Consider the following 18,639-nt stretch of genomic DNA (forward strand, 5'->3'; position numbering starts at 1 on the left):
TGTGTACGCCTATATTTCGATTCTCCGTATGTCCGTATATTCACCCCAGATCCACAGTGTATAGCCATTCGCAAGCGGACATTCTACCGGAGAGATGAAATTAATGAACAGACTAGGAAACGAGCTCCTTCGTTCCTCGTCGCAGCGTTTTTTCACGCCTATAATAGCCAATCTGCTTACCTGTATAACCTATTCCGTTATCGTTCGACAACTTTTTCTTAATTGTAATGATTCCACAAACTAATCCTCTGGATGCAGGGAATTGGCTTCTCGAAATTCCAACTGTGCCATGGTAAAGAAAAAGGATGAACGTTACACCGTCGATTAAACGATCGAACTACATTTTTGCTCACGAAATTGTTATTGCTGACAAAAACACATCCTTTTCGAATACTGCCAGACAAATGCGCTGTGCATTTTTATTGACTATGATTTGGTGTCAACCTAACACTATTTGATATTGAACTTCCGAATTGACAACAAAAATTCTTCTGTACGATAATTCCAGACTGGCCAGTTTTGATTTACCTTAACGAGGCCATTTCTCGTAATACATGAAAATAGATTCACAGTTAGGAATCTTCAATCTGGTGCGGTTGAAAAAAATTATCCACCATACCGAGAGATCCTCCGTCCGATACCATTGAAGAATCGTTAATTTTTCAAAATATTTCTTAAGCAGCTTGACGAAGGTAACGAGTCACTATTTGGAAGTATTTTGGTCATAGATTTAGCCTCGAATATTGCCTCTGTAATTCGGATGACATCTCCTCGTATTTCAAAAATCTGAACGACCGAAGAGGCGTTTCTTGGCGTCTAAGTATGTAAAGTGGGCACATGGGAAGATGATGCACCTACATGTATCTGGATACGAGTGAGAAATCGATGGAGAAACGAGCTCCTCCCGCCCACCTCGAATATCGGAGTGGAATATTTGCGATTGCGAATGGGAAATAGGTGTAGGAAGGTATTCGGCTTTATACGAGAAACGGAACGCGGCCTCGGTACTCGTTTGTCTGAATGCCGATCGTTCGGAGGGAGTTTTTCAGCTGTGAATCGGACACTCGATATCCCTTTCGGATACGTCACCGTGTTGCGTTTTCACCACCTAAAATCTCGGCGGGATGCAGGGAGGAATGGATACGAGCGAATTTGGAAAATTCTAGGACGAAGCCGGGGCGATTTCAATGATGCCGCAATTACTTTACCCTGGCGAATTTCGGGCTCGGTTAGCCTTTTTCCTTAGCGGATACGCGGAATTATGGAAAATCTGCCTCGTTCACGGTCTGAATTACCCGTACATACACTTAGAGCGAATTTGCCTCTTGGAGGAATATTCCAGAGGTAAAATTGAAGTGAGCCTGCGATCCACTGTAAAGCTTCCCGCGGACTTCTCTCGGAGTTTAAACTTTATACTCTGAAAATTCCATGAATTTCCGCTCTCTGATCGACGCTCTCCATCGAACCGAGCAAAGTCTGCCAAGTCCGCACTGGGATTAGAGTCTCAGTCGGTCCTGGCATTCCGGTATAATTTTCGCCCTCCACACTGCGGAGTTCTTAATATCGCTGGTCTTCAAAAGCACAACAGACAGCGTCCTGAATCATTTCGTCTGACGTTTTGAATCCTTTTTCTAATACGAATCAATGAGTGTGGGGAAAGAAATGTTGCGAATGCTGTATCTAATCAATCAACACTCGCGCGGCTACGATTCAAAGCGATAATGAAAAAAGTATGAATGTTTAAAATCGCCGGTTCTTCGCAACCGATGTTATTATATGCAAAGCGGACGTAATTTTCAGTCTCGGTGTTGAAGAGATCGTATAGTTCAACCCGCTACGCTCAAGAGACGCGAATTTACCGCGCGATGCAAATATATTTATGAAATTCCCTCTACCTTACCCCGTCTTTCAGTTTTTTTGCCCCTCATTTTTGCCTCCTCGCTTGGTTTGGCGTAGCTCTGCATCAGCCATCCGCCCTTTGCGTAGGTATACGAGTACATGGTACACCTGTACCGTTGATCCTTGTAGTAACGACATCGCTTTCAAATATCCTTGAGATCTCCGGTTTCGTTCGCGATACACGTTCGTCAAATTCTTCTCATTCTTTTCACCCCGTGCTCGTCACTCGAGACTGGTAAAATGTAATATTCATAATAAAAATGAAGGTTGAAAAATTTCTAGAGATTTTTTGACACTCGCCTTTTGTACTCTCTCGTTAAACCACAGAGGCACTTGCCCTCGTTGCTGCCACGCACAACGAGTACCTGGTTCCTGACTTTGACAAAATAATATGTAACGATAAATAAATTCCAAGCACAGGAGTAAAAAAATTGCAAGGATTTCGACGCGTTCGAGAAAAGTTGAACGCATTAGGATGAATAAGAACGTTCAAAACAGTTTTCTCTTGGCTATTTTAACTTGCAATTCAGGGCCGATTGAACTTCAAACGCGCCCCGAGAATCTGCGTAGCCTCCCCATTTTTACGCATGGATATCATGCAGCACGTTTTCATTGTCTGGATTGTACGCTGCTCGACATGCCTGCATCACCCATCGTTGAAGGTAACCGGAGGGCTTTAAGCGGATGAAGACGATGCCAACGGCGACGCGGACGTCGCCTGTCTTAGACTTCAGAGGTCGTCTTAAGCCAATTTCCCCGAGCCAATGAGCTTACCTTTGCTTCAAACTATTTTTTCTCATTCCCTCCCTTTTCCTCATCGCGATTCTTCCCGTCACTCGCTTGTTCTCCGCTTGGCGCCCGACATCGCCTCTTATAAACTTCGTAATTTGTCGTCATTAATTCCGTCACCGAAGGCGAAGGCGTCCCTGCAAGGTCCTTCGTGACGTAACTGCGAATCTCGAGCGGAATACACTTTTTCTTTTCATATTTTTTCGCACCATCCTGAATAATGCCCATCCTATTCTTCTTCTCAAATCCCTTTATATCGTTCCAAATTATTCCGTCTTCCACCGACTTCTTCCAGGAAGAGAAAAAAAAAAAAAGCATATCTCCGCTACCTAAGTGCAAGCTCTTATTATACTCATCGCCAACGCTAAGCCTATGAAATATCGTTGCAGAGATCGAAATTACGCTCGCTCCACTTTCCCTTTGCATTACTACATTACGTCTACAGACTTGATTAGGGGCATTCAGCGCCAATTTCGTTCCCATTATACCTATGTAGGTGTATATATATATATATGTGTGTGTGTGTGTGTGTGTGTATCAAGAGAGCCGAGTGAAAATAAAATCTGCTCTCCATCCGCTAGAAAATCTGCATTTTAATCTAAACCTGGAGGAGAAGAAATTCTTCAACTTAGTCGACCCGGGTTTAGAATCGGTGTGAATTTCGCGTACGAATTTCAAATTCTACATGCGTCAACGTGCCGGTTATACCACTCGCCTAACTTGGTAACACCAAAGTCTATAACCTGCGTTCTGCAGAACGAAATTCCCTACCCAGTAAACAAGCACCCAACTCTCGGTTGCATATCTTCTAGCGTAATATCATTTGGAATTGCTTTGCTGCAGTAAACGTGCTACTAACTTGTACGTGCCTACCAGCTCGGTGAATTTGCATCAGTGAACAAATCTATCTACAACTTCAACAGGCAGGTAAATATATACCCAAGTATTGTGCGTGCGAAGAGGTATTTCCTGATTCAACCGGAAAGACAAACTAATTCCACGGAGGAAGAGTTTGCAGCGACTGATAAAATATTCCAAGATTAAAACATGGCACGGAATTAAGACGAAGTCGCAGAGACCAACTTGAATTTCACCGTCAAGTTTCATTTACATATTTATTATTGTTCTACGTGTATAATGAATTAGGAATTTACAACTTAAAGCACGATTCAACCGGATGTTTGATTACGAAAATGACGGTATTAAGACGGATAAAGAAACGGCAATGGCAGTTATTTAACAGCCGTGTTTGTACTTGCGCAAAATATGCGGTGTAAAACTGGCTGTTAAATCTGTGCGAGTCCAAGTTTAGGGGATCGATCGAGGCTACATATTTTCCACTGCGGGCGTATATGTATAGGTATACATTGCTTCACGGGCAAACCTTATAAGAACTGAGAATAATAAATACACCGTCAGGTATGAAAATTCATCGCACGTTCGGTGGAAGATTCTGAGTGATTATTTTTTTTCTTCCAAATACCGTTTTGACCATCAAACTGTGTGAAAATTTTGATCAGGTACAATATTTCTATTCATCTCTCTTTCCCGGCATAAAATTGGTCGATTCATCGTATGTAATTTATAACGACGAGGATTAGCATTTCGATGTTTAAACTCTGAGGTAAAATCTCCGTGTTTTGCATCTTTGGAAAAAAACCCAACCAAAGTCACATCGTAGTCGTATTCACACATTATTGTACTAAATTAAATTTTATAACAAGATAGTATTCTACGGTTTTTGGGCTCGCTGATTACGAATCTGAAATCAGACTTCAAAAATTCATTATGGCGAACGAAAATTTCAAATTTAATTGAATCCGGTCAAAAAACTCTATGGAAGAGTTTTCGGGGTCGCTAATTGGATCCGCCATCCAGAATTTTCAAAGTCTGATTTCAAATTCGTAATCAGTGACTCCAAAAACTCCTGAACAGAGTTTTTTCTACAAATTTGATGGAATATGAAATTTTCATTCGTCACATTGGATCCGCCATTTTGAATTTTTTAAATCCGATTTATCATCGACGATCCGAAAAACTTAGAATTTATGTAAAACACGTGCATGTGTAGAGGGGTATCTTTCTGTGAAATGAATTATTCCTTCAATTTTCCCGATTTATTTTCAATCAATGTGTTTCTAACGATAATAATTAACATTGTATCGCAATGATTACTCTCGAGTATTGAAAACCTATCAGTATACTCTAGAAAATAACAAAAAACCGCAAAGAAATATGTTTTCAAAGTTCTCTAAATATACAATAAATGGATACAAAATAGGTGGTAAGAATACTCACCACTATGACTCAAAAGGTCAAGTGGCAGACCGCGAGTATCGAGTATGCTTGGGTACGTCTATAATATAACGAAGCTGGCAAGGCCGACTACCTCGAATAAATTGAATTCGTAACGCAGCGTGACGATTCATATGGAACTGATAGGTCGATACGCGCATAGCTGCACCCTGGAGGATGCAGGCGATAGAGATAGAGTCTGACCAGGTACTCGACTGTATTCACTGCAGCGAGTGGTGCGAAACAGATTCCGTCGCGTCAAACAGTCCCAACCGACCGTCGCATGACTGCAATGTCTATTACACAGGGCCCCAAATCTCCCGGGGTTTGTTACCAACGACGGGTGTCTAATCTAATTCAAATCGGACGCTCTGCGGTCCATCGCCTCTGTTTGTGCAAGGGTCGTCCAGATTTCGATCGACGAATACTGGCGTGAGAATTAATCGGCGATCGGGATTTTAGGAGTAAATCTCCCTAGCGTTATCGGCTTTCTAGTCAAATTTTACACCGAATTGAATTTATTCTGCGGAATTGAGAATGTGTAATAATGTATTCTGGAAAAAAATATATCGAGTTATAAAAATGAAGCGCGGAATCACGTGCCTTCAGTTTATTTCATAGACATGTCATCGAATAACATTCTACAACATTCGTTTCTACCGAAAAATTGAGACACAAATTTTATAGGGAAAAAACGAAAATGAATTTTTTTTTCACGGAATCTGTAAATACAGAGTTTCTTCGAGAAAAAGACGATTTTTAAGGGTAAAAGTCAGCCCCATCGTAAACGTTTTAAATATAATTCAACACAGTCGAAACCACTTTTGTATCACGTGAAAAATGAAGAATAACTTTTCTCTGAATGTCCGATAGAGTTGCGGGACTAATATTTTACAGATCATCAGTTCTTACCGCGTAAAATAAGACGAAAAACAATCATAACCGATAGCTAAAATTTTTGATGCCAGATTGGCGTTGGCGAGAATTGAAGAGGAAAATTAATAAAGCCTGTGAATGTCACTCGAGGAAAGAATAAAAAACAGGAAAAAAAATAAAATAAAATTTCCCAACAGAATATTAGCCTTGGTACATATTTACTTTCCGAGGAAATTTTTTTTCTTCAAACGGCACGTAGTTAGGTACAGTATTTTTGAATTCTCTTCAATCGTTGGACCGCGCCAGACGCAGAATTCATTCCTGCAGGACGGTGGGGAATTTGAGGAGACCTTCGTGATCGGGCATATTAAACGGGGGTGATTTTATAATGAATTCCTAAACGTCAGAGGCATCGGTTTCTCCGCAGGACGTCTGCGTGGCAGCAGTGGAATGATTTACTCTCGCGGTATTAGGGTTGGTATAATGCGATCGATCATGGAGGCGCTGTCCCCGGCTGATAAACTTGGCTACCCTTCCCCGAAATAGCGGGCTAATAGAAGTCTCGTTAATTTCAATTAATCTGCAGAAATGCAGTCGGTGCTTCTGGCACTCGCGTCATCGCCGCCTGTCCGTCCATCCCGGCGACCGCAGGGAACGAATCTATGTATCCCTACGTTCCAGTTCGCCGTCGAGCGACGACGGGGAAATCAATAGCTCTCCTCTGCATACGTAGTGTTACGGAGACATTCGAAAACCCGCCTGCATGCATCTCGCCGATCGAGAAGCTCGAATTCGCGTCGTTGATACGTCAGGTTCGAATTAAAAATTTTCTCCGAGTAGGTACACGTCACGTTGAAATAAACGGAAGATTCAGCGTTTACAATTTTATTACGATCACACACCGAACGGTCACTTGTACCAGATTTTCTGACTACTCGGACAATATTTAAACCGTTATTCCGCAAAGATATACATTTCGGCACAAGAATTTTGTGGTAAATGTTATGGGAAATGCAAATTTTCTCACAGCTTTGAACGGAAATTTAATATTTTTGAAAATCCAATTTATTTTCAATTTTCATGGCGCGATCAACGAGAGTTCGAAGCCCGTCTTTCGTGCTGTTAATATTTAATGGATTTCACCATAGACGTAACAGCTAAATACATACACACTCAGGCTCGAAATGGTAATCGAATAAAAGCGGTGTAGTGGCAGCAGTTCGTCAGTAATCGGCCACTCCTCACTTTCCTCCGTTAATTAACGAATTATAAGGTATGGTGGTTGCCTAATTGCCCCAGACGTGACGTCGCAAGCCTGCAGGATTCCTTTCTCAACACGTAAAAGCTGTTTTCTTTCAACCCCCGTTTTTCAACGGGCGATGCCCGGGCGCCGAATTGATTCTCCTGTAAAGGGAGGAAAAGTAAGAAAGGTGTAGAGAAAAAGAAGGGATGGAAGGAAAGGATTACGCGGTTTCCGAGGCAAGAAACAAGACGTTCGTCTGCATATTTTACCTGCGCTCTGATCGCTCGCGTTGCCCCGATTTTTCACTCGATGCATCACGCGAGAATTCCGCTGGGAAAAACTGTGCGAGTTACAGGGGATCCGATGATAGAATCGTAAAAAGGAAAATGCGGAAACTTGCTCCGATTCCCCGCGAACTATTCTTTCGGGCCGTCGAATAAACCACGTAAGACTATTTTTCACCCCCTTAGATGCAAGTATATTGGCTCGAGGAATGAGGGCGGAGGCCGTTCACCTTCAAAGCTGCAATTTATTGCCGGGAAAGTTCAAACAAGCGTTTAGCCTCTCGGTAAAACCGTGCAAGTTAGTTCCGCAAGTGCGATCAGCTCTTGTCCGAATACCCTGGAATTATTTGAAGTTGGTCAATTTGTCGCGCGAAATATTTCTTCTTGTGGTGAGAATTTTCATCGAAACAAATGAGCGAGCCAAGCGAGAGTTTTCAAGTGTATACATGCCACGTAGGGTGGTTCATTTTTTAACTTTGTTTTTTTTTTTTTCCAAAGTGTCACTCAAAAAATTTGTGACAAACGTTGAAAAAAATAAAATAACATATATACATAAGTACGTAAGGTGTACTGATCAAATTAAATAAAAAATATTACAATAATTGGTAGCGACCTCTAAATACTTTCCTACTTCCAGCACGTCTTACGACAGTTTTTTATTCAGCGTTTGTCACAAATTTTTCGAGTGGCATCTTAAAAAAAAAAAGTTAACAAATAAACCACCCTAAGGTGATGTCCATTCGTTTCATCGTCCAACTTGAACGGGGCCGGTTTTTATCACACGTTGATGTTCCAGGTCTGGTGAAACTCGGGGTTCATTGCGTCCTCGGTAAGAAGGTGGCCATCAAAATCATCAACCGTGAAAAACTCTCGGAGTCGGTCCTGATGAAGGTGGAACGAGAAATCGCCATTATGAAGCTGATCGATCATCCTCACGTTTTGGGGCTCTCCGACGTCTACGAGAACAAGAAGTATTTGTAAGTGTCGAAAAGTTCGCCGTTCAGGCTGCCCTTCGGTGGCGGCGGGCTTTTTCCGTGATTAAAAATCCCTTGAACCCTCGGTGATCCCTTCGCTTATTACCCTGCGCAACTCCACGATCCCTTATCCTCCTCCGACAGAGAGTGAAAAAGAACGATCGGCTAAGAATGGACCGGCGATAAAGCCTTTTTCTTTGCTCGAAACACGCTGCTTGGATCACCTTTTTTTTGATCGACATTCAGCAACCATCCAGAATCAGAGAGCTTGACACGGATAGAAACCAGATTTGTTTATCCGACGAATCAACGTCAGTCGACAGCTCTGGTCGTTACGTAACAAAAGCTTGCACGCAGGAAGCAGTCGTTCATTAATTTCTTATCTCCACACCCGCAGGTATCTCGTTCTCGAGCACGTTTCGGGAGGCGAGCTTTTCGACTACCTCGTCAAGAAGGGAAGGCTGACGCCTAAGGAGGCGAGGAGATTTTTTCGACAAATCATTTCCGCCCTAGACTTTTGCCACAGTCATAGTATATGGTAAGTCGGACTTAATTCTAACTTTCCCTAACTCTCCTTCTCTCGATCTCCGTTTGTACCAAATCGATCAAACCGATTGGGTTCTAAACTCATCTTTGTCAAACCGTACGCCAAATACTCAAGTGTTCCGATAAACCGCGCTTTGCCTCCTGAAAAAGAGTTTGTTCCTCCATTTTTACAGCTCTGACTTGGACTCAGTCAACCTGTATGCACAACAGGGTGCGAGATCCTCTTTGACGCTACCGCCGCCTAATTATCCTCAATGATCGATGAGCCCGTTTTTTGATCTCGCTCACAGCGCCTGGCGCAAAGTGGCAAAAAGTCCATCCCGTACGTGACGCGATATTTTGTATAGATTCAATGGCTCCCTCGAGTCCCTCGAAACTTTGAGGAGTGCGAAAGGAACACGCGCCTTGACCCGCTTCCCACAGCTACATGATTTCAAAAAATGTAAGATAATTGCGTTAGAACGGGATACCGTTGGCGAACTGGGCTTCATCAGGAGTGGGTAAATAAGACTGAATCAATAGATCGTAAATGGGGAAGTGTGCGAGGCATTGTGCCGAACCCAACTCCTCGAGCTCCAGATAGATACAGGCTAAATGGGTTAAGGTCCGCTCTGCCATTCGCCGTCGTCACTCTTCTGACCGAGACGGTAAAACAATAGCGGGGCGATAAGGGGTTCGCCCGGTTCGACGGGTGTAAAAAGAACGAGGGTGCGGGGGCAGGTGGCCAAGGCCTAGTTGGCAAACGGATCGAGAGGATCGGATAAATACGGAAGTAGATTCGATTTGCCAGGCGAAATAACGTTGCCAGAGATGGTCCTCTTCTTCCTCTGCATCGACCATCGACGATACTGCAGCTGCGCCTTATAACCATTCCTTATTTCTCAAGTCCAATTTACAGCCAGGGCTCACTTGCGTCGAACCGACGGAAGAAGGAAACAACCGTTTAACAAATCTCCAGCAATGGGATTGCACCGCGATGATAGTGACCACGAATGAAACCAACACTCCTGTCTAAGTGGTAAAAATGATTCTGAGCGACGTCGCGTAACGCAGTATAAGATATCAACAATTTGAGAAGAGGTTCTAAGATTCGAACCCTGATTTTTTTCATACGATTCGAATGTTTTTCAGTTTACTTTGAAATTGTTCGAAAGATATTGAAGAAGTTTCACGTTATGGTGTCGTAGTTAAAACGCACAAAAATCTATTTTTATTCACTTGTGGATACCTTTGGTGAAAAGAGTTCAGTTAATTCCTGGAGATCTCCATGAGAAAAAATGAAGCCAAAAACGTTGTAGTTGGATCAAACACAGGTTTTAATCATCTTGACCCTTTCAATTATGAAACCTTTTCTCAAATTGTCGTAATGTCATCTTGTGCTATTCAAATTTGCTCAAATTAACTCTGACACATAATCGAGATGCTGTTTCATTCGTGTTCATCGTTATTGGCGGAAATAACTTTGCTGAAGATTTTTCAAACTGCGTTTCGTCATTACCCAACTTTTAACTTGGGCTTCGTCGGCACATGTAGTATCCCCCCGAACCGCATTCACGATCATGGTACAGTCATGGCGTACAACCACTTATACGCGATGTATCGATTGGCGCTGATTGCCTCGTTGCGAAAGTGAACCTCAGGGTATCCAAGGCTGAGAAATTGATTTTTTCGAACTTTCAGTGATGCCTTAGTTCATGCTATCCGAGATATTCAACATTCCGGTAAAATAAACACGTTACCGTGTGAATTGTACGAGGGAAGGCCTGTTTTCTCAAAAAACACTTATGGCGTAAGGTGACCGCGGCTATTCTCAAACCACTCAAAGTATCGCCTGGAAATATACGACCGGTAGTGGATATCAATGCGAGATAGCGTGTTATGATATATAAGAGGGATTTTCGATGTGCAGCCATCGTACCTCTTTTCACTGGAGATTCTCCCTCTGGGAAATCAACCTCCATTTGTTTGATTTTATCCTTTGAAACGATCCGTCTGACGATGCGGGGTTGATTTTTACGCTATATTCAAGCACCTCGACACTTTTTGTGCAGTTATATTCCTCGTTCAATTTGAATGAATAACATTCATCCGTAACCATCGAGCGTTTAATATTTCCGCAAATCGAGCGCGGGAATTTTCCAGATCTACGTTGAATCCAACATTCGTATCCCCAACTCCCCCCGGAGGCAGAGTGGAATTGATAATGACATTGGCCGTACTTGAGGTACGGATATTGCACAGGGTTGATCAATACGCTTCGCTCTTTTGAAATCTCGCGAGGCCTCGCATCGTGATTAAAGCTCTGTCAGCGAGCACATTTAATCCGTCTTTTCGAACCACTTTAATTAACTTTACTGCAACGCGAGTCTATAGAAAATATGAAAACCAATTTGTGCGTTAGGTGAATTTGATAAATTGAATAATGTTTTTTTTTCTTCTTTTCTCCGCTCCCTGAAGTCATAGAGATTTGAAGCCTGAGAACCTGCTGCTGGATGAAAAGAATAACATAAAAATAGCGGATTTTGGAATGGCATCGCTCCAGCCGGCGGGTTCGATGCTGGAAACAAGCTGTGGATCGCCGCACTACGCTTGTCCCGAAGTAATTAGGGTAAGTCATACGATTAGCCGCATGCCATGCCTTTCGATGTGTAACTAATTCACGATCAGCCAAGAAGCTGGGTGCCGTGAACTGGATTAACATCAATCCTGATCGGAGGGTTGTCTATTAATCGATGAGGGTTGAAAGCCCTCCTGTTACATGCATACAATTCGAACCAGAATTACAAACGCACGTGAAGACCGCCGCTTCAATATCAACCTATTTATTGTTTATCTATTTATAACTAAGTAATTTACTCCACCGTTACCCAATTCCTCGTCACGTAAGAGGCTCGTGCCGTTTTTAAGGGGACTCGTAATTGGAATTCTAGCCCTATGGTACACATACGCTAAAAGGCTGCTGATTTTTTCATACATAGTTTTGGATAAGAAATGATGTCCCACGTAGACAAATAATTCCGGCAAACTCTTCGCCATGTTCGAAATTGTTATTTGTTAATGAAGTAGAATTTCGTAAAATCCGTGCTTGAAGTTGTTCGAAATAGTAAACAGAATGTGCGAAAAAATCGGCGAATCTCGATATCAAGTATTGAAGGAGGAGATACGTTTTTAAGTAAATAAAAACCACTAAGAGACCGTTTTTCGTATTAGCGAGCCCCTCAATTTCGTGTTTTATGACTTCTACCGTTGTTAGATATAGATGTTGAACTAGCGGAAGTGGCAGGACTGAGACGTCGAGAGCAACCGAAAAAAGTATAAAACCACTTCAACTCCTCGCTGTTGTTCTTTTCATTTCACGTCTTACTTTCTTGAAGTAGCCGTCGATAAAAATGTTGGAATGAATCGACGTGGCTCAGTTTCTAATGAATAGAGGTACAAAGAGCTTGGAAAGGTCTGCAGCACTCTAACGACCGCACAAAATATAACGTCAGGTTTAATATTAAGGTCGACAATACGTTACTAATTGCAAAAGATGGTGATGCCTGAGCGGATCGAGAGGTTCGCGTCTCCGGGCAGCAGCGCTAAGAGGTTAAATGAGTAATTTCAGAAACAATTTCTACAATCCTACGGTATAGCTGCATCCGGGTCTTCGTATCATCGACGGGTGGCGGTAGAATCTCTAATGAAATTTCTCAACAGGAAATTGTTGCCAGTGTAAGGGTGCTGAGCTAAATCATATCGGCAACAGAGATATATAATATATATTATCCGACGTTCCCTCGCGTAACGCGTTTACGGCAAATTTATGGCTGCAACACTCTTGAAACCTCGTAAATTCTCTAACACAGTTACCGTTTGCATAGTTACTAGCAGCTGCAGCGTTAAAAGACTTTAGGGACCAGGAACACGCTTTGTGCCGTGCCATTATTAGACGCCCTGCATAATTCACCTCGTATGCTTTCCAATTCCAATCGACACTAATTCGCAATCCAAAAGCATACGCACGGCTCAAGATTTGACCGATTGACCATTCGAGCCGTTGAATGACCAGCCGAGTAAAAATTTTTCACGAATATCCTCAGGGAGAAAAATACGACGGAAGAAAGGCCGACGTCTGGTCGTGCGGAGTCATTCTGTACGCCCTTCTCGTCGGCGCCCTGCCTTTCGACGACGACAATCTGAGGCAACTCCTCGAGAAGGTGAAACGCGGAGTGTTTCACATACCGCATTTTGTCCCGCCCGACTGCCAGAACCTTCTGCGTGGAATGATAGAAGTTAACCCCGACAAGAGACTGACTGTGAGTTTTTATTAAAGCCTCGTTCTCGCCCCGCCGATCTCCGGAAAATGTATTCGAATGCCTCGCTTTCAGCTCGCCGAAATAAACAGGCACATATGGGTGACGGCCGCAGGGAAGGGCGAACTTGAGTTGGAGCTTTCCATGATGGATGTTGTTCAAACTCACGTCATTCCGTCCGTGGATGCGATAGATCCAGACGTCCTTCAGGCGATCGCGAGCCTGGGCTGCTTTAAGGAGAGAGATAAATTGATACAGGAACTGCTTAGCCCCAAGTGAGTTATCCCCAAGCTCGTAAAGAACGATGCGTAAGCCTTTGAAAGAATTTAGCAGCGTTTACGGCATTGGTTGAAGGAATAATATATCTGTCCAAACGGAATTCCGCATTCGTCAAAATCAATGTCATAATTACTGCGGGTATCAAAAGCTACCAAATCTCCTCGTTGATCAACTGGTTCTGGCCATTTTTTAACATTGATGAAATTGAAGTCTAACTTTGGTTCACCTGCGTTCATTTTATAGCCACAACACGGAGAAAGTGATATACTTTTTATTACTTGAACGAAAGCGAAGAAGACCGGCGTGCGAGGACGAGCTCGAGGTGATAAGGAGTGGAATGAGAAGCTCGACCGGACAGCTGGAAGCTGATCCACCGAGGAAACGAGTAGACACTTGTAGAGTTAACGGTAGCACGGCTCTGAACCTAGGACAAATCAGTCACGGGTCGCCATTGACGCCGAGAAGACAAACCAGGTAAGAATGCCTGCCTTTATAATATACCAAACTCCGTGTTATCCGTAAGGAATTAACATCTCCGGATGAGACAGCGTCGCTCTTTGCGTGAAAACTGTAAAATCCTAACCGAGGACTTAATTTAATCGATCGTTTACAAGTCCAGGGTAAGAAGAATTTAACGCGTTATCGTAATTAGTCGTAGCTTGAAACGCGAGACTCGGGTGAGCGATAAGCTCTCGCTACATGGTCGTTATATTTCCGCTCGCCTCCCCCTTTCACCTTGAAGTTCATACTTGTTATACGTACACTCAAGTACGCAATTACTTCAAATCGTTACGACCGCCGGCGCAGCTCAGCAGCTCTACTGCAAAGCTACAGGCAGGGCTCTGTTCCACTGCACGAACCCCTGAAGCTACGTCACACATTATGTTTTCTTTCCACTTTTCCTCCCTTGTTCCAGCGGGAGTGCGAGACACCACGCACGGCGTTCGCCAAGCACCGGTTCCCACTCGCATGCCTCTCATTCTCACGCTTCAACGCCGGGTGGTTCGCCACTTCACGTACCGACGGTTGCCGGTCTCCTCAGTCCTCACAGAGCGGTGCCGAGCTCTCATCTTGCCCAAAGTGGCAGTCCTCACAGGTTATCTGTCGTCAGTGCATCAAGCGGAAACAGCAGCCAGACCCAGGTGATGCCGCCTCCTATTCCACCGCCAGCCAGCGTCGGGATTGAGCTGAACGAAGTCCAACCTGGTAAGTGCCACGTCGTCCTTCAGTATGTCCTTCATGCGTCGTTATACTTGTGGAGGGTAGAGGCAAGGAGGACTATCTCCGTGTACTAAAAGAGTCCGTAAAATAGATTGAATTAAGATGGAGTTGCTGTGGCAAAAGTTCCACGTTTAAAAGAAAGCGCCAACTAGATTGAAGCCTTATAGCTTATGAGCGCTATTCGGGTGACTTGTTTAACCACTATTTATCGTGTTTCGGTCGACACTGTTTCAGTTGAAAACCTACATGAGACACTTCTCCTCACGGTGACTATACCCTCCATAGTTCTACTTTAAGTGATGATTCCTTGGGGGTAGGGATCCTGTTTTTGCGTTTCATGCTCCGAATGTCTGATACGGAAGCCGCGAGATCACCGAAGCCACGATTCTATAGAAACTATAAGCTTTCTCTGAGAGTAGCACGCGAACAATTGGTATCTGCACTAGACGAGCATTGAGCAGTGAGAATTAGGCAAACCTTTCAGGGGTAAATTAAAATACCGGATCATTGTGGTTGGGGTTTTAATAAACAAAGCACGTTCAAACAACACCGTTTGCATTAGCACTTGGGTCGATGCACCTGTTCGTTCCATCGTAAGCCGTGCATTCCGATTAATTTGAAAATTCACATTATGTTCCCTGTGACCGCGATATGCCCCGGCATTACGGATGCCGTGCAAACATGCAGGTCGGCCGAATAGAAACGCGTCGATTAATATTAAGTCTAAATAAATTCCGACTATGTACAGGCACGATGAAACCTAGCGTAAACCCAGTGGGTTATATCTACCGTACAGGGATAGAAGGTATCCGGCGTGTCTATCGAACGAGAAAAGCGGCTGAGCTCGCTGAGCCTCGAATTCGACGTGATCGTCGTAACGTGTCGTTATATAATGCATTTAATTAAGATAGCGATCTCCAGTTTCTGTGTACATTCAAAACACACACAGCCGAGCTACTTGATACGGATAACAAAGTACGGCACATCAGCGCAAGGCGGAGCGTGCACTAGACAGCGGACCCCATGGATCAACTCTACTCATTGCGGGGTTAACTTCCCCCATCGTTCACCGTCGTCGTATCCGATTACACTAAGTGTTTCAACGTTTGCCAATGGACTGAGTTGCTCAGCTGCTATTAATACGGGCACTTGCGCCCTTCCCCCGCCTTTTAGTTTTCTCATTTCTTTGCCATTGTGCTACGCCCGTACATCTACCTTCTTCACTTTCCATATCGTATAATCTATACGACGCACTTCTACCTGCCACTCGCGCCAGGTTCTCCTTTTAATGGCAAAGAACACGACCCAACGCAACGCAGCGCGAGTAGAACCTCCTTGTCACGCTAACCGCAGTTTAGCTACAGACTTCAGTGCTTGTACACGCCAGAGTTTTGCCTCAGTACCCATTTAGTGCCTGCACGTGTACACAGGCATGTATGCAACTTACCCCGAGGTGGAAATTGTGGGTTCGGTACTGATGAAGACAAACTTCAATATATCACCACGGATCAGTTTTTGCCAAATTAGCGGAGATTTTTTTGCACGCTTAGGATAATTAGGGCTTACCTTGATTGAGTTTCAAGCCTGTTGCTGAACACGTATGCACGCATCGTACGTACAAGAAGTTTTACTCTACTGACACGACGCGAGTCTTTTCTACTTGGCAAGCATTCCTCGTTATTCTTACTGCAATGATTTTTTCACCAGGGCGTACCGAATCTTACCGCGAGATACCCATGTAGGAGATTTTTTAAAAACCCGCAGAATGGTATTTCCGTTGCCAGCTCTGCATGCGGTGACAATGCATCTCCAGCAACTGTGTCACGATGAACAATGCTCTTAAAACGAGCGTGACATCAGCCCATCCATCCGTAAAATGGACGGTTGATATTCAGAGTTGTCATCCTGTCAAAATCCAGACTAGCGTTCTCGTGCATTTGGAAAAACATCTTTCTCTTTCTTTCACTTTTATTTCATAAATGGAGAACCCAGATTCATTTTGTCACGAAGCTGAAACGTCTTTTGTGGATTTACTCATACGACGACGGAGCGCTGTGATATGTATATATGAGCATGTTCACAACGGAGGGATCGATACTCTGTAAAATAGACGCCAGACACTCACGTTGGAGTGAATTCACTGGCGAAATTTTGACACAATTTGTGCGAGCCAAAGGTGTAAGATGTAAAACTTAACGACAAAGTAGCACTGCCGAGGTCCGCGATACTGTCCGATAACGACTTTATAGTCCACTCCACATTACTCTCTTCTCCACCTTCGCTCTCCTGCAAGTAACCACATCTTCCGTTGGATCCTAGTGCAGGTCGTATGTCAAACGAGCCACAACTAATCGGCACGAGGGCGTAAAGCAGTCGTTAAGCTTCGCTTCCTCGTGTCCAGAAATCGAATTCACACTAAGTACAAGATCGTGCTCGCAGCCTTGTGTTACAGAGGCACGTTTACAACGGGCGCTGGTAATGAATACGTGACTTGGTACTAGAACCCGGTGTAAGCGTGCGCATTACTCGTTACTCACTGCACATTCGGTGTGCCCGATCCAGATGCTTGATCGTTTGCTAACTCGTCGACGTTTCACTGTCCGTTGGCAACTTCACCCTGCAGGACTGAACCCACCAGAGGATGACCTTGCAGGATGCGGAATCGCGGCACAAACGTGCTACCCAGTAAAGAGGCATTCGTTTTTGAGTGCCCAGCTCATTGTCAGCTCTCGACATTGTCGAGCACGCCAGCTGCTAACCCCGGTCACAATAGCTAATGAGGAGCTCGGTTGTCTTTGTAGTTTTTGCATTTTCTTAGAGACGTCAAAGGGTGTGGTTCCTTTCTCTCCGTGGTTGAATTTCGTGCTTGTCGTGCGAGCGGTTCGCCTGACTCTACGTAACGTTACAATTCGTTCCTTTTCATTTTATGCGCAGTTCTTGCTGTTGGAATAACACCGCCAGGATCTCCTCATACCGGCGCAGGATCTGGGTCTCATCACTGGAGGTCACGACTCACTACAATTAAAAACTCCTTCCTTGGCAGCCCGAGGTTTCATCGGCGTAAATTGCTCACAAGCACCGAAGAGGTAATGTAAAATCGTCGCGACGATTGCTCGAGCTTATTTATTCCATGGGATCACGGTTAAGCCTTTCAGCGATCGTACGAGTGTTGGAATAACGTGTACCGATAATTCTAGGTACATCTAACCCCGGACTCGTCTCCTGAACTGACGAAGAAATCGTGGTTCGGCAGTCTGATGACGACCGAAAAAGACGAAACCTTCACGATCCTGGTTAAGGGAAAACCCTTGGCCAGCATCAAGGCGGATTTGATACACGCGTTTCTCTCGGTAAGTTGATCGAAATTTATTCATCATCATAGTAGGCCGACAACGGAATTTTACGCCCGCGCGCGGAATGTAAAATCCCGTTTTACGCCTATGTAGGACGAAAAATATTATTCGTATCACGGACATAACACTTTACGCCCTTGATGCGAAAATAGCTATTTTGTCACACGACGCGGTGAAAAAGATTAACTCTTATTTCAGCGTTCGATTTTCGCGCCTGTTCTTTTCAATTGTTCATAAGTGTCAGGGTGGAATGGTTATTGTGCGCTCGAATCGAATTCGCGATATTATGATGATTATTATTAATAATAATATCACTCGTCAATAACTGATGCATAATTAAATTGGTAAACGCGGTGAAAAGGCTGAACTACGGACGACTAAGAATATATACTGTAGGTATATGTATATACTCACTGATTTTCTAGCGTTTTCAATTTCCGCTAACATAGCCTGTTATCGGAAAAGCCGAGATTCTATTTCATGCAGGGCTGGAGTTATTTCTGTGCTTCACTGCCCGCGCAGTCTTTAAAAAGCAGGGTTGAAATCGAATAATTTCTTGAGTAAATTTTCCAGCAGCATTTTCCT

General features: G+C 43.8%; 1 protein-coding gene across 3 annotated transcripts in view; it reads left to right on the plus strand.

Moving 5' to 3' along the window:
* The window catches only part of LOC107218733 (serine/threonine-protein kinase BRSK2), a 31,366-nt gene that overhangs the window by 6,894 nt on the left and 5,833 nt on the right, over positions 1-18,639 (plus strand). For 2 of the 3 annotated variants that reach the window (XM_046738073.1, XM_015656713.2), the window contains exons 2-10: positions 8,183-8,363; positions 8,758-8,898; positions 11,364-11,514; positions 12,989-13,204; positions 13,277-13,476; positions 13,724-13,954; positions 14,397-14,686; positions 17,636-17,787; positions 17,899-18,051. In XM_046738073.1, the coding sequence (XP_046594029.1) occupies positions 8,183-8,363; positions 8,758-8,898; positions 11,364-11,514; positions 12,989-13,204; positions 13,277-13,476; positions 13,724-13,954; positions 14,397-14,686; positions 17,636-17,787; positions 17,899-18,051 (1,715 nt within the window). The remainder of the gene's footprint in view (positions 1-8,182; positions 8,364-8,757; positions 8,899-11,363; positions 11,515-12,988; positions 13,205-13,276; positions 13,477-13,723; positions 13,955-14,396; positions 14,687-17,635; positions 17,788-17,898; positions 18,052-18,639) is intronic. The other variant, XM_046738074.1, reaches the window with a different exon arrangement.

The sequence above is a fragment of the Neodiprion lecontei genome, chromosome 4 (assembly GCF_021901455.1).
Source record: "Neodiprion lecontei isolate iyNeoLeco1 chromosome 4, iyNeoLeco1.1, whole genome shotgun sequence".
NCBI lineage: Eukaryota > Metazoa > Arthropoda > Insecta > Hymenoptera > Diprionidae > Neodiprion > Neodiprion lecontei.